General features: G+C 39.9%; 1 protein-coding gene across 20 annotated transcripts in view; it reads left to right on the plus strand.

Annotated features, from left to right (window-relative positions):
• opn4xa (opsin 4xa) overlaps window positions 1-26,186 on the plus strand; it is a 56,714-nt gene that overhangs the window by 6,774 nt on the left and 23,754 nt on the right. For 6 of the 20 annotated variants that reach the window (XM_062032158.1, XM_062032170.1, XM_062032176.1 and 3 more), the window contains exons 1-2: window positions 15,752-18,643; window positions 25,722-25,900. In XM_062032158.1, the coding sequence (XP_061888142.1) occupies window positions 25,822-25,900 (79 nt within the window). In that variant the 5' untranslated portion in view covers window positions 15,752-18,643; window positions 25,722-25,821. The other 14 variants (XM_062032163.1, XM_062032162.1, XM_062032166.1 and 11 more) reach the window with 13 other exon arrangements.

Below are 26,186 nucleotides of genomic sequence, written 5' to 3' on the forward strand. Positions count from 1 at the left end.
GCCTCTGTAACCGATCCGAGTCTCTTCTTACCACCATCCTTCGTTACTATGACAAGTCTGGCCGGGAACAGTAATGCTGGTCGTAGGCCCATTTGGTAGAGCTTCGGCATCACATCGCGGTATTTTTGGCGTTGTTCCACCACTTCAGGTGCGTAGTCCTCGAAGATGGCGACGGGGTACCCTCGGTATAGTAGCTTGCCTCTCCTGGCCCTGGCCTCGCGGATAATTCTCTCCTTCACCTGGTACTTGTGTAGCCGTATCAGAACGGGCCTCGGTCTCTGGTCTGGCTTCGGCTTGCTAGCGAGTGTTCGATGAGCCCGGTCGCACTCCGGCGGTGATTCAAAGAAATCCTCGTCAAAAATCTCCTTCAGTAGTTCCGCATAAAAGGTAGTTGGACGTGGCCCCTCCACGGACTCTGGTATGCCGACCACTCGGATGTTGTTTCGCCGACAGGCTGGGAATTTTTAACCGGGTAGTTACATGTACATGGTTTAATAGTATTTTTGCTCTTCTGTCTATCCTTCCAGTCAGGGGTTTATTTATTTTGTTTCTATCTTCATATGAGAACGATGCTAGCACGTTAGCTCCGTAGCTAAGTGTGTCACCGATGTATTGTCTTGGAGATAAAAGTCACTTTAAATGTCCATTTCGCGTGCTCGACTCTCATTTTCAAGAGGATATAGTATCTGAGGTGGTTTAAAATACAAATCTGTGATCCACAATAGAAAAAGGAGAGAGTGTGGAATCCAATGAGCCAGCTTGTACCTAAGTTACGGTCAGAGCGAAAAAAGATACGTCCATCACTGTCTCTCAAGTCCTTCACTGTAACGTTCCTCATCTACGAATCTTTCATCCTCGCTCAAATTAATGGGGTAATCGTCACTTTCTCGGTCCGAATCTCTCTCGCTCCATTGTAAACAACGGGGAATTGTGAGGAATACTAGCTCCTGTGACGTCACGCTACTTCCGGTACAGGCAAGGCTTTTTTTATCAGCGAGCAAAAGTTGCGGACTTTATCGTCGATTTTCTCTACTAAATCCTTTCAGCAAAAATATGGCAATATCGCGAAATGATCAAGTATGACACATAGAATGGATCTGCTATTCCCGTTTAAATTTTAAAAAATCATTTCAGTAGGCCTTTAAAATATAAAGTGTATCCTGTAAATATTTGAAAATTCTTTATACCATTAAATCATGTAAGCCATTTTGCCAGCAAGATACACCAACAGTGGACAGAAGAGGCTGCTCTACTCAAAGCCCCTTGTCCACTCCACTCCACGCCACAACACACACATTCATTTTCATTCATATTGACAAGTATTATTGTTATTAAACAATAATAACCGCGACTGGAAAAGGAGAACTAATGTCCAAATAAAATATTGTACTTTTTAAAAATGTTTTATTTAACAATGGAAACGTATTTGAGTGTCAATACTATAATAATAAAACCATATCAATATAGCGATGCCAAAATTTGTTGTGCTATTTGTCTACGGATTAGTATGTTAGAATGACTGCTGCGAAAAATAACATCAAAATAACAGAGCTAACGGTGTGTATATTTATATATATATATATATTTATATGTATATTTATTTATGTATATATACTGTATATGTATGTACATATATGCATTTACACACACACACACACACACATATATTTATATTTATATATATATATATATATATATATATATATATATATATATATATATATATATATATACTGTACATATATGCTGTACATATAATCAAAAGGTTTGACCCTTTAGATCAGGGGTCCCCAAACTTTTTGACTCGGGGGTCGCACTGGGTTAAAAAAATTTGGCCGGGGGCCAGGCTGTGTGTGTGTGTATATATATATATATATATATATATATATATATATATATATATATATATATATATATATATATATATATATATATATATATATATATATACATTGTCTTTATAATCCGTTTCGTCATTTAACATCAATTAACATTGATGTTCATCATCATTGATGTCACGTTATCGATGGGAAAATTTATTTTTAGACAATATGATTTGCCTGAGCGACTAGGAGACACCAAGAGTAACAAGCGGTAGAAAATGGATTAGAAAGGAAAGATTTAAAAAAAACAAAAAACTTTTTTTTTTTTTTTTTTTAATTTGGGACTTCCTGTGGGCCGGATTTTGGATGCTAGAGGGCCGGATCCGTAGTTTGGGGACCCCTGCTTTAGATAATACATTATTTGTAATTCCACACCACCAGGCTCATTGTCAATATACAATTTTCCATTCTGTTTATTTGTGCACTTTCATTTTTGAAGTTGTTCGTGATTTATTATGTCAATTGATTGAGCACAGCTGTGACTATTTTAGTGCATCACCTGAAAATTGCACACTGACGAAGACATTTGTACTATTGTGGTGTACAGTATAAGTCATACTTGCCAACTCTCCCAATTTTCCCGGGAGACTCCCGAATTTCAGTGCCCCTCCCGAAAATCTCCCGGGTCAACCATTCTCCCGAATTTCTCCCGATTTCCACCCGGACACAAATATTGGGGGCGTGCCTTAAAGGCCTACTGAAACCCACTACTACCGACCACGCAGTCTGATAGTTTATATATCAATGATGAAATCTTAACATTATAACACATGCCAATACGGCCGGGTTAACTTATAAAGTGACATTTTAAATTTGCCGCTAAACTTCCGGTTCGAAACGCCTCTGAGGATGACGTATGCGTGTGACGTAGCCCGGCGAACACGGGTATGCCTTCCACATTGAAGCCGATACGAAAAAGCTCTGTTTACATTTCATAATTCCACAGTATTCTGGACATCTGTGTTCGTGAATCTGTTTCAATCATGTTCATTGCATTATGGAGAAGGAAGCCGAGCAAGCAAAGAAGAAAGTTGTCGGTGCGAAATGGACGTATTTTTCGAACGTAGTCAGCCACAACAGTACACAGCCGGCGCTTCTTTGTTTACATTCCCGAAAGATGCAGTCAAGATGGAAGAACTCGGATAACAGAGACTCTAACCAGGAGGACTTTTGATTTGGATACACAGACGCCTGTAGAGAACTGGGACAACACAGACTCTTACCAGGATTACTTTGATTTGGATGACAAAGACGCAGACGTGCTACTGTGAGTATGCAGCTTTGGCTTTTTTTTGTGTATGTACGTAACTTTTTTAAAATATATAAGCTTTATGAACCTTGGGTTAGGTGAACGGTCTTTTGGGCTGAGTGATTGTGTGTGTTGATCATGTGTTTGAATTGTATTGGCGTGTTCTATGGAGCTAGGAGCTAGCAGAGGAGCTAGGAGCTAGCATAACACGTACCGTACCGTACGTGCGCGTCACGTACGTAACTTTTTAAAAATATATAAGCTTTATGAACCTTGGGTTAGGTGAACGGTCTTTTGGGCTGAGTGATTGTGTGTGTTGATCAGGTGTTTGAATTGTATTGGCGTGTTCTATGGAGCTAGGAGCTAGCAGAGGAGCTAGGAGCTAGCATAACAAACACGCAGGTGTTATTATGCAGGATTAATTTGTGGCATATTAAATATAAGCCTGGTTGTGTTGTGGCTAATAGAGTAAATATATGTCTTGTGTTTATTTACTGTTGTAGTCATTCCCAGCTGAATATCAGGTACCGTGAGTATGCAGCCTTGGCTGCTAAACATTCGATAACTTGACCGTATGTGCGCGTCACGTACGTAACTTTTTAAAAATATATAAGCTTTATGAACCTTGGGTTAGGTAAACGGTCTTTTGGGCTGAGTGATTGTGTGTGTTGATCAGGTGTTTGAATTGTATTGGCGTGTTCTATGGAGCTAGGAGCTAGCAGAGGAGCTAGGAGCTAGCATAACAAACACGCAGGTGTTTTTATGCAGGATTAATTTGTGGCATATTAAATATAAGCCTGGTTGTGTTGTGGCTAATAGAGTATATATATGTCTTGTGTTTATTTACTGTTGTAGTCATTCCCAGCTGAATATCAGGTCACCCCCGGCTCTCACAGCATCTTCCCTATCTGAATAGCTTCAACTCCCCACTAGTCCTTCACTTGCACTTTACTCATCCACAAATCTTTCATCCTCGCTCAAATTAATGGGGAAATTGTCGCTTTCTCGGTCCGAATCTCTCTCACTTCATGCGGCCATCATTGTAAACAATAGGGAACTTTGCGTATATGTTCAACTGACTACGTCACGCTACTTCCGGTAGGTGCAAGCCTTTTTTTAATCAGATACCAAAAGTTGCAATCTTTATCGTCGTTGTTCTATACTAAATCCTTTCAGCAAAAATATGGCAATATCGCGAAATGATCAAGTATGACACATAGAATAGATCTGCTATCCCCGTTTAAATAAAAAAAATTCATTTCAGTAGGCCTTTAAAGACACTGCTTTTAGCATTCTCTACAACCTGTCATCACGTCCGCTTTTCCTCCATACAAACAGCGTGCCGGCCCAATCACATAATATGTGCGGCTTTTACACACACACACACACACACACACACACACACACACACACACACACACACACACACACACACACACACACACACACACACACACACAAGTAAATGCCATACAGGTCACACTGAGGGTGGATGTATAAACAACTTTAACACTGTTACAAATATGCGCCATACTGTGAACCCACACCAAACAAAATGACAAACATATTTCGGGAGAACATATGCACCGTAACACAACATAAACACAACAGAACAAATACCCAGAATCCCTTGCAGCACTAACTCTTCCGGGACGCTACAATATACACCCCTTCGGTACCACCAAGATTTACAGTGGAACCTCGATTTTACGAACTTAACTGGTTCTTGAACAGGGTTCGTAAATGTAAATTCTATGTAAAATCTATCTATTTTAGTTGTTGGGGGCAGCTATTTGTGGTTCTAGCGTTGTTGTTTTTTAAGTGCACTGTAGCACCTTGAGGTTGTTTGTTCAATGTAAAGTGCTTTTACAAATAGACTTCCTTTTTATTGTCATTCAAATTTGAACTTTACAGTACAGATAAGAACGGAATTTCGTTGCATTAGCTCATGGTAGTGCAGGATAAAAAAGCAATAAGGTGCAGATATAAATAAATAGATTACTGTACAGATAAATATATTGCAGTTTTTCATATGCATTCACGTTTATGGATGTATGTTATATTGTCTTTATATTCCAGCGAGTAAATCCACTTTTGGGGGGAATTGAGGGGATTATTACGATGCGTTCAAGAGTCTTACGGCCTGAGGGAAGAAGCTGTTACATCTGCTTCGGAGGCTGCGGAACCTCTTTCTATTATTATTATTATTATTATTAAAAGTTTGTGAAGCAAATTCCTCCATAAGAATCAATGTAAATATGATTAACACACTTTAACACTGTTACAAATATGCGCCACACTGTGAACCCACACCAAACAAGAATGACAAACACATTTCGGGAGAACATCCGCACCGTAGCACAACATAAACACAACAGAACAACCCCTTGCAGCACCAACTCTTCCGGGACGCTACAATATACACCCCCGCCCCCTCAACCTCCTCAAGCTGCTGTTTTGAGGCATGTTAAAACAAATAATGCACTTTGTGACTTCAATAATAAATATGGCAGTGCCATGTTGGCATTTTTTTTCCATAACTTGAGTTGATTTATTTTGGAAAACCTTGTTACAAAATCAGGCATAATAATGTGTTAATTCCACGACTGTATATATCGGTATCGGTTGATATCGGAATCTGTAATTAAGAGTTGGACAATATCGGAATATCGGATATCGGCAAAAAAGCCATTATCGGACTTCGGTTGTCAAGGTGGCAAAAAGAGGTGTTTGGAAATGGAGGCGTCGGTGTACTTGTTTGGTGGATGTTATCTTGACACTCCACATACTAACGAGTCAGTCATGGTGCTGCTTTGCACACATCCGCTTGTCCCCCGCACTTCTTAACCTCAGACAAATTCACCGAGACATGGCCACATGGGTCTTTGTTGACACCCCTAAGCAGGGCACAGACCATGTTGACAGTAATTAGACGGTGAAGCGTAGTGTCTTGAGGCGGCCGCGGGCAAAACAGGCAAACAAACACTGCCTGGCTAATGGAAAGCTCGGTTGGCATCACGCCGCACCCGCCGCTTGCGTCACGGCCTCGCAGTCAGTGCGAGAGTACGTGCTGATGCAGAGTGAGTCGTCTGTCGCACTTTTGCTTCCTTCGTGTGAGACGCAGCAGTCACACGCCACACCATTTGTAGCAACAACACTTTTTTTTAAATGGAAATGTCCTGAGAGCGACGGTGGGATGGACTTCAACTAGTTTGAGCAGTACACTTTCATTTCAGGGACATTGTGTTGACGATTTCTGCAAAGCTGACCCAGTTATCTCTGCAGTTTCATGGCCGCAGAGTACAATATTGTTTTTATTACTACCAAATTAGTATGGTGGTGGATTCAGTGCTTTTGTAAGACCCTGATCCAAATACATGGCATTTAATATTTAACCTCTTAAGGCCCGAGCTGTTAGTTTACATGCTTTTTTTTTATTTCTCTTTGCTATTTGGGCTTATTGGACCCTAATTACAATAAAAAATGTAAGAATCATCTTTTTATATGATGTACTTAGTCCGTAAGTACACAAACGTGCACTTATACTGCCATCTGGTGGTGTCAGGAGAGTATAACATACAATGGAATTTGTAATAAAAAGTGTAAAAATAAGAATTAGCATGAAGTACACGCTTGTGTACTTATGGACTAAGTACATCATATCAAAAGATGATTCTTAGTGTTTATTCTAATTAGGGTCCAATAAGCCCAAATAGCAAAGAGAAATAAAAAAAAACATGTAAACAAACAGCTTGGGCCTTAAGAGGCTATAGATATTTAAAGGCCTACTGAAATGAATTTTTTGTATTTAAACGGGGATAGCAGATCCATTCTATGTGTCATACTTGATCATTTCGCGATATTGCCATATTTTTGCTGAAAGGATTTAGTAGAGAACATCGACAATAAAGTTCGCAACTTTTGGTCGCTGATAAAAAAAAAGCCTTGCCTGTACCGGAAGTAGCGTGACGTCACAGGAGGAAGGATTCCTGACAATTCCCCGTTGTTTACAATGGAGCGAGAGAGATTCGGACCAAGAAAGCGAGGATGAAAGATTCGTGGATGAGGAACGTTAGAGTGAAGGACTAGATAGGCAGTGCAGGGTGTATCTTTTTTCGCTCTGACCGTAACTTAGGTCCAAGGTCTCATTGGATTCCACACACTCTCCTTTTTCTATTGTGGATCACGGATTTGTATTTTAAACCACCTCGGATACTATATCCTCTTGAAAATGAGAGTCGAGAACACGAAATGGACATTCACAGTGATTTTTATCTCCACGACAATACATCGGCGAAGCTCTTTAGCTACTGAGCTAACGTGATAGCATCGGGCTCAAATGCAGATAGAAACAAAATAAATAAATCCCTGACTGGAAGGATAGACAGAAGATCAACAATACTATTAAACCATGGACATGTAAATACACGGTTAATAATTCTCAGCCTGGCAAAGCTTAACAATGCTGTTGCTAACAACGCTGAAGCTAACTTAGCAACTTAGCAACCGGACCTCACAGAACTATGATAAAAACATTAGCGCTCCACCTACGCCAGCCAGCCCTCATCTGCTCATCAACACCCGTGCTCACCTGCGTTCCAGCTATCGACGGCGCGACTTCACCCGATCACAGATGTCTGCTATCCAAGTAAGTCCTCCTGGTTGTGTTGCTGCAGCCAGCCGCTAATACACCAATCACATAATATCTACGGCTTTTCACACACACAAGTGAATGCAAGGCATACTTGGTCAACAGCCATACAGGTCACACTGAGGGTGTCCGTATAAACAACTTTAACACTGTTACAAATATGCGCCACACTGTGAACCCACACCAAACAAGAATGACAAACACATTTCGGGAGAACATCCGCACCGTAACACAACATAAACACAACAGAACAAATACCCAGAACCCCTTGCAGCACTAACTCTTCCGGGACGCTACAATATACACCCCACCTCAACCTCAGAGCATGTCCCAAATTCCAAGCTGCTGTTTTGAGGCATGTTAAAAAAAAAAGATGCACTTTGTGACTTCAATAATAAATATGGCAGTGCCATGTTGGCATTTTTTTCCATAACTTGAGTTGATTTATGTTGGAAAACCTTGTTACATTGTTTAATGCATCCAGCGGGGCATCACAACAAAATTAGGCATAATAACGTGTTAATTCCACAACTGTATATATTGGTATCGGTTGATATCGGAATAGGTAATTAAGAGTTGGACAATATCGGATATCAGCAAAAAAGCCATTATCCCTAATTGTAATTCTTATTTTTGTTTTTAAATCGTTGAATTTGTTCTGTATACTTATTCCACCCAGTAAAAAAGGTTGGTCCAAATAACTGAATAAAAGCCCCAAGCTAATGTGAAATTCTCATGAAAAAGGATGAGGTCTTGTTCTGACCACAACTGAGTCCTACATCTTCGTCCCGCCTGCTCTTGTTTTTACCGGGCTGGTCTCGTACATGATCGCCTGATATCAAGTGCGTCCTTAAAAAGGCGCTTGAGGCTCATAAAGCTGCCTTTGTTGGCGCGTCGTGCAGATAACAGATCTACTTTGTCTACACATGATCATCAAAAACATTCCCACCGGATCAGCTGGTCGTCACAACTGCGTCGCCGGTCCCAGAACCCGACTCCACCCCGGCCAGAAAATAGAGCAGAAGCAGCTCATACTGTACGCTATTGATTTTTAGTGGACTACTTTTTACAGCATGTGTACTGATCCGTGTGGAGGAGGCTCGATGCTAACAGACCATTTTCCAAATCACTGCACATATTGGGTGTTCTCTGAACTTCGGGTGGGTATTCTAGGAAATGTCTTTAATCGATAATTATATCATATTTACTACATTATTATATGAAAATCTTAATTCCTGCACATATTTTCTTCAGTGCATGCTGAGCCTCTGGTACACTGTAAAAAAAAAAAAGTTGAGAAAACGCAAATTTTCAAGGCAACATGATGCAACATGATTTTTGCGTTTTCTCAACTTTGACTACTATTGTTGACTTAACTAAGATTAAAAGTTGAGATAAGAGTTATGTCTTGTCAGTAATGTCACATATGATCACAAGTTAATATTCCATATGATTTGTGGATTTATTCTTTTGTAAAAGTCAATATCTAAATTCCATTTAAAGCAGCACAAGTTAATATCACATAATAGGGATGTCCGATAATGGCTTTTTGCCGATATTCCGATATTGTCCAACTCTTTAATTACCGATACCGATATCAACCGATATATGCAGTCGTGGAATTAACACATTATTATGCCTAATTTGGACAACCGGGTATGGTGAAGATAAGGTACTTTTTAAAAAAAATAATAAAATAAGATAACTAAATTAAAAACATTTTCTTGAATAAAAAAGAAAGTAAAACAATATAAAAACAGTTACATAGAAACTAGTAATTAATGAAAATGAGTCAAATTAACTGTTAAAGGTTAGTACTATTAGTGGAGCAGCAGCACGCACAATCATGTGTGCTTACGGACTGTATCCCTTGCAGACTGTATTGATATATATTGATATATAATGTAGGAACCAGAATATTGATAACAGAAAGAAATGGGGGGAGGGAGGTTTTTTGGGTTGGTGCACTAATTGTAAGTGTATCTTGTGTTTTTTATGTTGATTTAATTTTAAAAAAAAAAAAACCAAAAAAAAAAAAAACGATACAGATAATAAAAAAAAACGATACCGATAATTTACGATAGTACATTTTAACGCATTTATCGACATCCCTAATCACAAGATAATATTCCATATGATTTGTGGCTTTATTCTTTTGTAAAACGGACCAGACTCGCCACAAAATTAACTACAACAAGATAGATTTTTCAAAAAAGATTTGAAAGATCCGAGTTGACATAACTCTTATCTCAACTTGTAAATCTTAGTTAAGTCAACAATAGTAGTCAAAAGTTGAGAAAACGCAAACATCTTGTTGCATCATGTTGCCTTGAAAATGTGCGTTTTCTCAACTTTTTTTTTTTTTTTACACTAACTTCTAGATTCAAATAACAACAGTCGCAATAAAATACACGCATTCATGTCTCGTAACAGTAACAAAACATGCTGACAAGCGATTCCAGCCATGTTACACTAACTACCGTCAATTCCGTACTATAAGCCACTACTTTTTTCCCTACACTTTGAACCCTGTGGCTTATAAAATGGTGCGGCTAATCTATGTATTTTTCTTCGCTGACGGCCAGAAGGCAAATAGTTTTCATTAAACACATGCAAGACACTGAAATGTTGGTCGAGCGGCCGTGCCAGCAACTTGAGGGATCCAGGTTCGATCCCCGCTTCCACTGTCCTTGAGCAAGACACTTTACCCACCCGCTGCACAATGAGTTGACAGCTTAGGGTTTTTAGTTCATTGGCTAGCACGGCTAGACTCAACTCTCATTTTTACATGTGCCAGATAGTCCCTCCGTGGCTAAAAATTCCTCACTGTGAAAAAAAAAAAAGTTCATCTCACTACCATTACAGCAGGGATGTCCAACTGGTTTTCATTGAGGGCCCCGTGGTAGTTATGGCTGCCATCAGAGGGCCACTTGTAACAGTGAATAATGTATGAATTTGCCTCTGGGTTTCAATATTAATTATATAAATTGTTCTAAGTAGACTTTTGATTTTACAGTAAAAATTTAACATTTACAAAAATTTTCTGTAAAATATAGTGTTTTTTTAAATTTTTTACAACATTTTAGGGTAAATGGAAAAACAGTACCACTGTTTTTTGGGGGGGTTTTACGGATAAAGCTGGAAGCTTAGTTGCCAGAATTTTTGTGTTAAATTGACATTTTTTTTACGACATGATATTGTTCATGGAAAAACAGTACAAGTTCTTTTTTTTTATTCTGGCAACTTAGCTGCCGGTTTTTCTACCGTAAAAAAAAATGTACCGTCTTTCCATTGACAGTAATACACCGTTAAAAACAACAACCGTAGATTTTACAGTCGAAAACTGGCAGCTCAGTCAACAGAATTTTAACGCAAAAAACAGCACTAGTTTTTTCCAATTTACAGTAATATGCTGTAAAGAACAAGGTAGAATTTATTGTCATTTTTATTAATTTGATGGGTAAAGTTTGCTGTAAAGCTAAGTATTTTTATTTGGACAAAAACATGTTTGGAAAGTATGATAATATACTGTAAAATTTGTTGCAATATTGGATACTAGAGATGTCCGATAATGGCTTTTTTGCCGATATCCGATATTCCGATATTGCCCAACTCTTAATTACCGATTCCGATATCAACCGATACCGATATATACAGTCGTGGAATCAAATCAAATCAAATCAACTTTATTTATAAAGCACATTTTAAATTTACCACAGGGGTAGCCAAAGTGCTGTACAATGGGCAGGTTAAAAAATAATACGAGCAAACACAACACAACACAAACAGAACACGATAAAAAATAAATAAATCAAATATAAAAACAGGTTCACAGCAGGTGTATTACGGGGCGCCATTGCAGGATGGATATCACTCAGTGTTAAAAGCCATGGAATAAAACTATGTTTTTAAGAGAGATTTAAAAACAGGAAGAGAGGAGGCTTGTCTAACACTCAGAGGTAGGTCGTTCCAGAGCTTGGGAGCAGCAGCGGCGAAAGCTCTGTCACCTCTAAGCTTCAGCCTTGTGTCCGGGACCGTCAGTAGCAGCTGATCGGCTGATCTTAGGGATCGGGTGGGGCAGTAAGGCTGAAGGAGGTCGGAGAGATATGTTGGCGCGAGGTTGTTTAGACATTTAAAAACAAATAAAAGGAGTTTAAAATTGATTCTGTAACGCACAGGGAGCCAGAGAAGGGACGCTAATATAGGGGTGATGTGCTCACGTCTGCGCAACACATGCCTAATTTTGTTGTGATGCCCCGCTGGATGCATTAAACAATGTAACAAGGTTTTCCAAAATAAATCAACTCAAGTTATGGAAAAAAATGCCAACATGGCACTGCCATATTTATTATTGAAGTCACAAAGTGCATTATTTTTTTTAACATGCCTCAAAACAGCAGCTTGGAATTTGGGACATGCTCTCCCTGAGAGAGCGTGAGGAGGTTGAGGTGGGCGGGGTTGGGGGAGGGATGGCGGGGGGTGTATATTGTAGCGTCCCGGAAGAGTTAGCGCTGCAAGGGGTTCTGGGTATTTGTTCTGTTGTGTTTATGTTGTGTTACGGTGCGGATGTTCTCCCGAAATGTGTTTGTCATTCTTGTTTGGTGTGGGTTCACAGTCTGGCGCATATTTGTAACAGTGTTAAAGTTGTTTATACGGTCACCCTCAGTGTGACCTGTATGGCTGTTGACCAAGTATGCCTTGCATTCACTTGTGTGGGTGTAAAGCCGTAGATATTATGTGATTGGGCCGGCACGCAATGGCTGTACCTTTAAGGTTTATTGCCGCTACGTCCGTGTACACAGCAGCGTTTTAAAAAGTCATACATTTTACTTTTTGATACCGATAATTTCCGATATTACATTTTAAAGCATTTATTGGCCGATAATATCGGCAGTCCGATATTATCGGACATCTCTATGGGATACTATTAAAGTTTAAAAGGTATGCAATTTCAAGCTGTACATACATTTTTCTGTCAAAATGAAAAAAAATGATTTAGTGACAAAATATGATGTACTTTATATATATATATTATATTTATATATAACTTCCAGGTGTTTGCGGGCTTTGAGTTTGACACCTGTGCATTACAGTATAAAAGCGAGCATTCTGTAATGTCAGCATTTCATTTGTAAGAAAAGTTGTCATACTTGAAACTTATACTACTCTCTGTATACAAAACCGGCCGCTAAAAAAGACTGCGCTTGTATTGGAGTACACAAGGATACGCATGTAAACAAGTTTGATACGGAGGAGCTTTCCTTGCCGTTTCCCATAAATACCCCTTGGCAATTCCCAGCACCCGACCGTCTGATGAGTACAGTAGTGGTCTTTGTGTTCAACAACATATATCCTATCATCTTTCTAAGAAGTCTTAAACATTAAAATGCTTGGTAAAAAATAATAGCAGACATGACCTCATGCATGGCTAAAAAAACTCAAGCAGAGCTTTTTTATTAGCAGCACCTGGTTTAAATAACAAAAACCACCGGCGAGCTAATGTTACCATTAGTGGTTTAAAAGAGCATTTCTTTGAAATGTGTATATTTTTCACAATTACTAATTTTATTTACCGTAATAAAGAAGGTTCATTGGCCCCAGTAAAAAGGCTGTCACTCACGGCCCCTCGCACACACATACAGTACATGCCAGCAGAGTGCGCACACGTACACTGCGGAGAGATCTTTTTAAGAAGAAGGATTTCAAAATGGATGCTATGGTTGCTACATTCCCGGTGAGTAAAAATTATACACTTGTCCAAACACTGCTTTTGTAGCATTACATTAACTTTTAAAGCCGACTGCGTTTCTGGGTGTTGTTGATAAACGGTTTTCGCCTTGTATAGGAGAGTTTTAACTTGCACTTACAGATGTAGCGACCAACTGTAGTTACTGACAGTGGGTTTCTGAAGTGTTCCTGAGCCCGTGTGGTGATATCCTTTACACACTCATGTCGCTTGTTGATGCAGTACAGCCTGAGGGATCGAAGGTCACGGGCTTAGCTGCTTACGTGCAGTGATTTCTCCAGATTCTCTGAACCCTTTGATGATATTACGGAGCGTAGATGGTGAAATCCCTAAATTCCTTGCAATAGCTTGTTGAGAAAGGGTTTTCTTAAACTGTTCAACAATTTGCCTACGCATTTGTTGACAAAGTGGTGACCCTCGCCCCATCCTTGTTTGTGAATGACTGAGCATTTCATGGAATCTACTTTTATACCCAATCATGGCACCCACCTGTTCCCAATTTGCCTGTTCACCTGTGGGATGTTCCAAATAAGTGTTTGATGAGCATTCCTCAACTTTGTCAGTATTTATTGCCACCTTTCCCAACTTCTTTGTCACGTGTTGCTGGCATCAAATTCTAAAGTTAATGATTATTTGCACAAAAAAAAAAGTTTATCAGTCTGAACATCAAATATGTTGTCTTTGTAGCATATTCAACTGAATATGGGTTGAAAATGATTTGCAAATCATTGTATTCCGTTTATATTTACATCTAACACAATTTCCCAACTCATATGAAAACGGGGTTTGAATACATATATATATATATATATATATATATGTATATATATATATTTATATATATATATATATATATATATATATATATATATATATATATATATATATATATATATATATATATATATATATATATATACACACAGTACAGGCCAAAGGTTTGGACACACCTTCTCATTTCAATGTGTTTTCTTTATTTTCATGACTATTTACATTGTAGATTGTCACTGAAGGCATCAAAACTATGAATGAACACATGTGGAGTTATGTACTTAACAAAAGAAGGTGAAATAACTGAAAACATGTTTTATATTCTAGTTTCTTCAAAATAGCCACCCTTTGCTCTGATCACTTTTTTGCACACTCTTGGCATTCTCTCGATGAGCTTAAATAATTATGGTTTTCACTTCACAGGTGTGCGTGAAGCTCATGGAGAGAATGCCAAGAGTGTGCAAAAAAGTAATCAGAGCAAAGGGTGGCTATTTTGAAGAAACTAGAATATAAAACATGTTTTCAGTTATTTCACCTTCTTTTGTTAAGTACATAACTCCACATGTGTTCATTCATAGTTTTGATGCCTTCAGTGACAATCTACAATGTAAATAGTCATGAAAATAAAGAACATTTGGCCTGTACTGTATATATATATACACATACATATATATGTATATCTATACATCAAGGGTGCCAAAAATGGGTCTGAGTTATTTCATTTGTCCCACCAGAGAGTGGCTTCCCAAATGAAATACATATTCATACTGACCTTTTTCAAGCTCACACCATCATTAATGGCATGTCCGCGAGGCTAACTAGTGACATGACGATCTCCATTGCCTTATTATATATGGCTTTCCGGGGCTAAACTCTACACTTACAGAGCTGCAGTACCCTTAAAATCTCTGTGTAGGCTCGCAGCCCATTCGTGCATTTTAACTTTGGCCCTTGGGAGCAAAAAGTTCGGGCAACCCTGGTCTGAGCATTCAATCATAGTTAACATTTGTTTGTGTATTATTTTCTAGAATTTGCTGATCTTTTTGAATATTTAGGTCAAGACTCACCATTTTGCCTCAGTTCGCTCATAAACCGACATACTTTTTGAGGGCTTTCATGGCCTTTCCCAGACAAAACATCATTCAAGACGCTGCAGAATTTTTTTTTTAAAACTAACTGTTTGGTTTTACTTGCCTGTGAATATTCTAATTGGTCCATGTCATTGTATTTTCAGGGCAGTGCATCAATCACAACTGGACTGTAGAAAATGAACAAGAAAATGCATCTGAGCAGACGAGACCATGAACTGATGACGCCTACACAGATGAGAGAAGAAACGTATTCTAAGACAATCGGAATAGTCCAGTTGCGATCGATTCAATGGCCTTAGAATACCATCGCAAACAATTTGGGGAGTGTCTCCCTTTTACATGTGTAGGCTTTTCCAAAATTTCCACAAAAAACGTGATTGAGTTGTCGAAAGAAACACTATTTTCTGTCATAGCCACTCTTTGAAGAGTCAATCTCCTAAAAAGCGAGACTTTTTAGCCACCCATTGAATCTCAGTGAAACTAAAATAATTATGTTCGCTAACAGTAGAAGAGAAAGTTAAATAAATACAAATCGACGGAATAGAAATTGAAAGAGTGAATTAAATCACATTTCTTGGTATAGGGATCGATGATAAAATTAACTGGAAATCTCATATAAAAAATATACAACATAAGGTGGAAAGAAACAAGTCAATAATGAATAAAGTAAAATACGTATTGGACCAAAAATCACTTCATATTCTCTACTGCTCGCTAGTGTTACCATATCTGAGTTATTGTGTAGGAATATGGGGAAACAACTACAAATGTACACTTTATTTAGTAACTGTGTTTAGGGATGTGCCGATCCGATATTTGGATCGGAATGGCCGCCGATATTTGCCAAAAAATGCGTATCGGCAAGGCATGGGAAAATGCCGATCCAGATCCAGTTTTTAAAAAAATTCCGGTCCGTGTTTTCCAACGCACCGATTTAAATAATACATTCCACTTTTCCGTTGCTCCCTAATTTCCGTTCCGCATTTTCCAGCACACCTTCAACACAGTCGAGTATACGTTCTCACGCAGTTGCTTTTAGCTGCTAGCATTACACGACAGGCTCTTCTCACTCCTTCTTGTGTCTGCTTCTCACAGACAGCAAGCACACCTTCTTACATACGTCACATACGTATACGCCCTCTCCCAGCAGAGAGGTAGCAGCACGGCTAACGTTAGCTGTGATGCTAGCGTAGCCGTGTGAGCGGTAATAATGAAGGAAGAATTAATTAATTCCCAAGAAAAACAGCAGGGGGTCCATCGTCTGGCGGTGGTTTGGCTTCAAGTGGGAATATGTCGAACAGACAACCGTAATTTGTCAAGTGTGGGGCAAAAGCGTTGCTATAAAAAGTAGCATTACTGCTAATATGTAGCATCCTTTGAAAAGTCCCCTGCTAGAAAATGAAGAGTGTTTGAAACTGCACGTCAACATCTCCATTGTGTATTATTCAAACTCACCCTAATTCAGCTGGCTAGTTGTTATCAAGAGTACTACAACCCTTTTCAACATGAATCTGACAACTAAGTAGGCTAAATAACTTTAAACTTTAATACATGCTCGGATAAGGCCAGTATCGGTATCGGATCGGAAGTGCAAAAACAACATCGGTATCGGATCGTAAGTGCAAATACCTGGATCGGGACATCCCTAACTGTGTTACAAAAAAGTAAGTTAGAATAATAGACAAACACTTTATTTATTAAATCAAAAATATTGAATTTCAATGATTTGGTGGATTTGCAAACAGCTAAAATGATGTACCAAAGCAAACTATAACCTGCTATCCAAGAATGTACAACAATTCTTCTCAACAAAAGAGGAGTATAATCTCAGAGAAAAATCTAACTTAATACATTTTCATGCACGCACAACACTTAAAACCTTTAGCATATCATGTGGAATTAAATTAGGGAATGGATTAAGCAAAGAAGTCAAACAATGTACTAAAATGATCCAAATTTAAGAAACTGTTCAAACTACCAATGTTTACAAAGTACAAGAAGAGGAATTGTGACAAATTAAACTTATCGAAAATAAGATATTATCTAATTAAGTGAATCATAACTGTTTATTACCAGAACTGTCATATTTAGAAATCCTTGATGTACATTGTGTCACAAATTACAAACAATAAGTAAATATATGTGTTTGTGAGTAATTGCTATCAAATCAAACTATAAAGTGCCTTTCATACATAAAATAAATGTAACGCAAAGTGCTTTACAAAGTTAAAAACAATACCCTGATGACCCGTATACCCCATTATCACATTCGTACGCACGGACACAGATACCAAACACACAACATACACACGTATGCAACTATATGGACACATGATTGCATGGCTGAGTACAGAGGAGGCATGTGTGTAAACACTATCACATGAGCCATCTGCACCGTCAGACCATGGCCACCAGGACGCTGACACAAAAGCGCCCCCACAAGCACGGCCGATGGAACGTTGGAAAATAAAAATAATAAAACTTGTAAAATAATAAGAAACACGAGTAGAGATAACGAATAAAATAGAAGTTAAAATAATTAACACCAGGTAAAAGGTGGGTCTTAAGCCTGCTCTTAAAAACATGAACGTTCTCCACAGCCCTGAGGTCCTCCGGCAAACTGTTCCATAGACGGTGGCCATAATGGTGGAAAGAAGTGGGAAAGGGGAAGGATTAAATGAGCTTTGCTTTCTCCTACTCCTGTCGTAATGAGAAATAGAAAATGTGTGATGTATTCTATTGAAACTGTATACATAAACTTCTACCAACCATTAGACTCAAACTTGACAGTGGATGACAGTATAATTGAAACATTTGGAATATATTCTTTCTTCCACAACTGTTCTTTCATACAATCATTTTTTTTAATCAAACATTTTACTGACAGACTAATCAAGCTAATGCAACCTCCCTTTCTTTCTTTCTGGTTCATATCTTACTTGACACGTAACAAGTCTCTTGACATCTTTTACAAGTGTGTGTTTGTGTCCTGCACACACATGCCACCACACACTGACTTGATCAATGCACTGTGCCTAATGTGAGCTGTGTGTGATTGGTTGCCAGCAGGGGGATGGTCAATGTGCTGCTTGCTGGGTTGTTTTTTTTGTCCGTCTTACTCTGCTATTCTCTCAAAAAGCAGCAGTCTACCGATGCCTCACCGCCTGACTCCGGCTCCCACTTGTGGGATCAGAGAGGCGCACGCGTCAAACCGCACCAACTAGACAAGAGCTTCACTCTCTCAGATAAAAGGTAAAGTTATATATTTTTTTTTTACAGCATGATTTTATTAAGTTTTCTATTGATTACATTTTTATTTGTTTTTTGCAAGACAAGCTATTACTTAACACAAACTGTAATGATTTTACATAAAACTGAAATTGACTGCTTCACAGTGTGAATCTTAGCTTGGACCTTTTTGTTTTTGTACGCACTTGTGTAGGTTTACTCTTCCCGCAGTCCAAAAACATGCATGTTAGATTGCACCTATGTCTATGCCCTGTGATTGACAGGTGGCCAATCCATTATGTAAGCTGGGATAGGCTCTCGCTCACCCGGTGGTTGGAAATAGATGGATGGATATTGACATATAATATTCTATTATAGGATTTCTCCATGCCAAATAATATTTACTGCCGATTACATATAACAATTAATGGTGCTTCGCAATTAAAATGGAAGAAACAAGAAATCTTTCATAACTCCTTCACAAATAATATTTTACAAATCACTAAAATAACTCAATTGTCCCATTTCCACTTAAATAACCAAAACGTGATCATATAATAATAATCATACTTAGTATAGCCTCCTTTGGTTTTGAAAAATCCATATTTCTGTTCAGCTATCTCATGGATGGCAATAGTTGTTGGATTTTATCATGCATCACCATCGTGCTTGTAGGTAGATTAAGCATTACAGAAGCATAAAACAGGATTTTGGTCATTACCAAAAAATAATTTAGAGCAGCTGTGTCATAAACATTGCAATGGATGATGGTCTAATAATACATTTGTAAAGCACTGTATTGTTTATATAATTTAAAATAATGAATTTCCAACTATTTCAACTGGTGCCTTATAAAGAGTTCTTTGTTTATCAGTTACCTCTGCACTCCGTTGTCATCATGATTGCACTGAATAGAATTTCTCCCTTGTCATTAAAAAGAGGCCAGAAATTGCATACTTTTGTCGGCCTTGAACGTGATCAGTTCATTAAGATGTGTGATTAGGCTGGTGTATACATGAACAAAATTTGATGCCAAAGAAGTGGAAGTAAAAAGTGACCAGGGGTTCGTCTGACGCACCAACCTTCCCTGAGCACAGGGCGGGGGGTCTCACTCCTCACTCTGCGTGATTCTAAGATGCGGTGCATGCACGTGCACGGCAAACATTGTGCACAAATGTCTGAGGTGGTGGTACGGTCGACGTCATAGAAAAACGGGGAACACATTGACATGTGGATGTCTTATATAATGGGAGGCCTGTTGGAAGTGCTGATAACATCGTGTGACCTAACATGCGCACGTTACGGCCCATCATATTAACAAAACATGGAAATCCTTTTATAATCAGTGCCCTGGCTGTGAATTGTGCAAATGGAACAGCCACAGGGTTTTATCATCATCAGAAGGTCTTGACTTAATCACCTCTTTGCTAAATATGTCTGAGGCAACGCAGCGTTGGATAATTGAGACTGATTAAAAGACTCCACACACATCCGGCTGATCAGAAATTGCCATTATTGTTTTATTATTATTTACAATCAAATATTTGTATTGCTTCTATTCTAAAAGTCAGCCTTCTTAAATGAATACGTTCATTTAATAAAGTTATATTCCTGTAGAAACAGAAGGTGAATGTTGACAGAAACACTCGCCAAACCCAAAGTCATAAAAATAAAAAAGTTAAAGTTAAAGTACCAATGATTGTCACACACACACACACTAGGTGTGGCGAAATGATCCTCTGCATTTGACCCATCACCCTTGATCACCCTCTGGGAGGTGAGGGGAGCAGTGAGCAGCAGCGGTGGCCACGCCCGGGAATCATTTTTGGTGATTTAATACCTGGGATTTAATAATACCTGGGATTTATATAGCGCTTTTCTAAGTACCCTAAGTCGCTTTACATGTTAAAAACCCATCATTCATTCACACCTGGTGGTGGTAAGCTACTTTCGTAGCCACAGCTGCCCTGGGGTAGACTGACGGAAGCGGTGACCCGCGCTGAGTGCGCTGAGTGTCAAGCAGTGAGGTAATGGGTCCCATTTTCATAGTCTTTGGTATGACTCGGCCGGGGTTTGAACTCACAACCTACCGATCTCAGGGCGGACACTCTAACCACTAGGCCACTGGTATGGTGGCCTAGTGTATACCAGTCATCATCATCGGCGGTCACTCGAACGAGTATGACGATCCTCCTGGTAGGGGAGTATCCCTTTATGGAGGATGCCTGTGCGTGACTTTGTTTAACGTGGGGAGACTGGTGCACAGACAGTCACCACACGATCCTTGACAGATCCGGGTCAGGGTCCAGACGACTGGGGACCCTTTTCTGCTGCTGCCTTCATCCGCCATCCCAGCCATTGTGACGCTCCATAGGGTTAGCAATCATCCTCCGCCTGTTCCACCGTTGAGGTCTTGGGTTGTTATTTCCCCATAACTGGGCCCACATGGATGTGGGGGTGCCTTCTTCCGCCATCGCAGCCGTTGTGGTAGTTCTTACATCTACCGTCTTCCGCCTGCTCCGCCGTTGAGGTCTTCACCGTATCCCTGGCTAGGGGGCAGTCAGGTACTAGGCCTTTGCCAAGGGCCACCTGGGGTAACAGTAGTAAAGGGGTCCTAGTGCCCCAAGACCCCATAGAGGAGCCTCCACTGCTGGATGCACGTCATGCCCAGGAAACTAGTATACCAGTATACTAGTGTATACTGGTATACTTCCAGAAGCTGATGATGGCCCAGATTAAAACCTCCGTCGATGTTGTTGTGGACCCTAACTAGTACGCCTACTGATGATCCACACTGTCAGACCTCACCCACCTGAGAATGCAGGAACTCCTACATCTACCTGCTCTTCCTTGACTTCACCTCTGCCTTCAACGCCATCATTCCACAGACCTCGGTGAAAAAGCTAGAAACACGCTAGAGCTTAGTTCCTGACTGGGGAACTGGGTCCTGGACTTCCTGACCAACAGACTATACCAGGCATGGACAATTATTTTGACTGGAGGGGCCAAATTTAGAAGAAAAAATGTGTCTGAGGGCCGGTATATCTGATTTTTAGGAACACTAACACAAAACCTCACAATAATGCAGGCCTGGCCCTAACCAATCTGGCGCCCTAGGCAAGATTTTAGGTGGCGCCCCCCCACATCGGCAGTGAAGTGTATTCACTCACAAGAAACCGAATAGCTTTGTCTTTGACCTTTTTTTTTACTTAAAGAAAGCAAATTAACAACCAGAATAGTTAAGAAGATAAAAAAAAATATGGATAAATAAATGAATACAAAAAATAAAAAATGAATATATGAAATACAATATTTTTTACATACATAAACACAAAATTAAACATGTCAACAAGTTGCATAAAATAAATTAAAAATATAATATAAATAAGGCACTGCACAAAACAAGATATCAAACCAGTATGACTTTAACAACTATATTACAAAAAAAGGGGATCCTACAGTTCTGTATTTGTGCTTTTTAATATTGCATTAACTAGAATGACTTAGAAATTACTGTACACCAGGGAGTACTGTAATTACCTAACGTTACATTATTATTTTCCATAACAATTTAGCCCCCTCCACAATATTAACCCGACGTTAAAACAGAACTAGCTATTTACTGATTAGCAATTCCCGAATCATGTAACATTAGCTTAATGCTAAAAAGCCAGGTTACTATCACATTCTGTAACAGACAAATAATTGCATGTAGGCTAACGTTACCTACCTGCTATCTCTGTCTTTTTCTCGTTTCTCCTCTTCCTTTCTCTTTTTTCTTCCCTGGGCACCTGACAGTTTTGGCCGTTTTGACATCTTGTGTTGATTTTTTTATGTGGTGACGTCCAAAAAGAGTCATGATACGGGAAGGGAGGGGGCGCACCGTGCCGGGGGACGGGGGGCGTAATGTTGTAACAAATAATATTTCTATTAAATAGGCTTTACTTTGCATTTTAATTAACGTGGGATTATTTTATGTATTTAGAAATAATAGTGCCAACTTTTTTTTAATTTTTATTTTTTTTCCTCCAACATTTTGTGGCACTGGCGTGGCGCCCCCTGATGGGCGGCGCCCTTAGCATTTGCCTATACGGCCTATGCCACGGGCCGACCCTGCAATAATGTCTCATTGAATGCTAAAAGCGTTATGACAGACCACCTTAAAAAACGGAATGGAGTTAAAACATTTTTTTACAGAATGAGACAACCAGAATGTACACGAAAATAAAGTATTTTGGATTTACTATATTAACTATGACCGATAAAACACTGAATATTGACAACATATGAACGTCACACCCCCTCTCCATCGACATATTTTACAATCAAGCGAAACGCAACAAAAATGCAACAAACACAGCGAAATATGAACGTAAAGGGTTTTTACCCCACCTACAATCTGATATATCTGATACATCACTAAGCTTTAGAACTTTGCTGTAAAAATCTCCTTCCGCGTCTGTCCCTGACGCCCGCATTTCAGGCTGGCCACTCTGGAAACCCTCTGTGGAACGCTCCCCACTTAAAGTGCTTGGTGCCTCGTCTGAGCTGCTGTGACTTACATTACCATAGCAACTAATTAGATTACCCTAGTAACTAGTATATCATGCAAAAGCGCAGATTCCAACCATTGAAATACTTTGTATAGTTCAAGACTTACGGTCATTAGAAAACATCACTGCACATCATAATGGCAGCTACACTTTCCATCTTAAAGATCTAAAAAAGATATTTGGGAATGTCCGACGGGCCAGATTGAAAAGCTCAAAGGGCCTTAATTTTCGCAGGTCTGGACTAGACTGTCTTGATCTACAACGCTGTCTCCTCTACCATCACTCTATGGATGTTTGCTGAGCCCCCTCCTCTTCACACTACTGACCTTTGACTGCACAGCTAAACACCCCAGATACTATATTGTGAAGTCTACACTTTATGACAGAAGTCTGAGCCGCCTTGACCTAAGGGGCTGAAAACACAGTTTTAAAAAAAAATCATGATTTTACTCAACAGAACAACAACAATGCAAAAATATCATACATTTAAAAAAATAATTGTGTTCTTGAATACATCTCTTCCGTGACGAGCTCATGCACCTGTGCAAGTGTAACAGAGGCCGGTACACTCCAAGAATAGTGCTAACGATCTGGGAGGTTGCCTGCGCTTTTAGCTCAGTAGTCAGCACGCTTGCCTCCCACACCGGCAACCTGGGTACCCAACCCTCTCGGAGCACTAGGAAAAAACGACGCAGCCGAAAGAGAAAGAGTACATAGTCGCCACGCGAAGCAAAGCTGTTAGTGATTGACAGCTATGAACACCAATCATTGCACTCCACCGTCTAAATCGGGGGCCCCTGGTGGGGTGAGGACCCCTGGGCTTTAGCCCAGGTAAGCTCGTGCACTGACAGCAGTAGTGGGACACATCAAAAACAACGATGAGTCTGAGTAGAGAGGAGGTAAAACATTTGGTGGATTGGTGCAAAAGCAACAACCTTTGCATCAATGTAAAGGCCTACTGAAAGCCACTACTACCGACCACGCAGTCTGATAGTTTATATATCAATGATGAAATCTTAACATTGCAACACATGCCAATACGGCCGGGTTAACTTATAAAGTGACATTTTAAATTTCCCGCTAAACTTCCGGTTGAAAACGTCTATGTATGATGACGTATGCGCGTGACGTCAATCGTTGAAACGGAAGTATTCGGACCCCATTGAATCCAATACAAAAAGCTCTGTTTTCATCTCAAAATTCCACAGTATTCTGGACATCTGTGTTGGTGAATCTTTTGCAATTTGTTCAATGAACAATGAAGACTGCAAAGAAGAAAGTTGTAGGTGGGATCGGTGTATTAGCGGCGGACTACAGCAACACAACCAGGAGGACTTTGAGATGGATAGCAGACGCGCTAGCCGCCGACCTCACCTTGACTTCCTCTGTCTCCGGGCCGCCGACCGCATCTATGATCAGGTGAAGTCTTTCGTCGATCGCTGGAACGCAGGTGAGCACGGGTGTTGATGAGCAGATGAGGGCTGGCTGGCATAGGTGGATAGCTAATGTTTTTGGCATAGCTCTGTGAGGTCCCGTTGCTAAGTTAGCTTCAATGGCGTCGTTAGCAACAGCATTGTTAAGCTTCGCCAGCCTGGAAAGCATTAACCGTGTATTTACATGTCCATGGTTTAATAGTATTGTTGATTTTCTGTCTATCCTTCCAGTCAGGGGTTTATTTATTTAGTTTTTATCTGCATTTAAGCCCGATGCTATCACGTTAGCTCCGTAGCTAAAGAGCTTCACCGATGTATTGCCGTGGAGATAAAAGTCACTGTGAATGTCCATTTCGCGTTCTCGACTCTCATTTTCAAGAGGATATAGTATCCCAGGTGGTTTAAAATACAAATTCGTGATCCACAATAGAAAAAAGGAGAGAGTGTGGAATCCAATGAACCCTTGTACCTAAGTTACGGTCAGAGCGAAAAAAGATACGTCCTGCACTGCACGCTAGTCCTTCACTCTCACGTTCCTCATCCACGAATCTTTCATCCTCGCTCAAATTAATGGGGTAATCGTCGCTTTCTCTGTCCAAATCTCTCTCGCTGCATTGAAAACAACGGGAACATGTGAGCAGCCCTTCCTCCTGTGACGTCACGCTACTTCCGGTAGGCTTTTTTTAAATCAGAGACCAAAAGTTGCAATCTTTATCGTCGTTGTTCTATACTAAATCCTTTCAGCAAAAATATGGCAATATCGCGAAATGATCAAGTATGACACATAGAATGGATCTGCTATCCCCGTTTAAATAAAAAAAATTCAGTAGGCCTTTAATGTAATAAAGACCAAGGAGGTGGTGGTGGACTTCAGAAAGGTCAGACACCTCCACCCCAAGGAGCTCCTAAAGATGTGTGGTGGAGAGCACCCTCAGCACCAGCATAACCACATGGCACAGCGGCTGCACGGCTGAAGAGAGGAAGGCACTGCAGAGGGTAGTGAAGGTTGCTCAGAAGATAGTGAGGAGCAGCCTTCCTACCACTGCAGACATCTTTATCAACATTTGCAGAAAGAGGGCTCTCTGCATCACCCTCCCTTTGATTGTCTCCCCTCAGGCAGGAGGCTGCGGAGCATCCGGAGTCGGACCACTGCACTGAGAAACAGCTTCTTCCCGAAAGCTGCTAGACTGCTGAACTCTGATGGTGCTCTGTAGCAATGAATACTAATCTGCCCCCGCTCCATCCAACCACCAATCCCAATCTGCCGCCGCATCCCTACACGAGGAACACATATGGTGCGTTCCATTTGTACTGGAAAGTCGGAATTTCCGAGTTCCTAGTCAGAGGTTTTGACTGGAATGTCCTTTAAAGTCGAATTTCCTATTTAAAAAGTCGTAGCATTCTCACCACCTCCGAATTGTCTTCAAAGATGGCTGCTCTGAATGTCAACAATATTATAAGATTCTATAATATCTGTTATCAGCACTTCTGATTCGTTTTTGTGGCACTAAATCAGCCATATACGATGGATGGGCATGTATATAGCGCAGGGGTCCCCAAACTTTTTGACTCCGGGGCCGC

The sequence above is a fragment of the Entelurus aequoreus genome, linkage group LG21 (genome assembly GCF_033978785.1).
Source record: "Entelurus aequoreus isolate RoL-2023_Sb linkage group LG21, RoL_Eaeq_v1.1, whole genome shotgun sequence".
Classification (NCBI taxonomy): Eukaryota; Metazoa; Chordata; class Actinopteri; order Syngnathiformes; family Syngnathidae; genus Entelurus; species Entelurus aequoreus.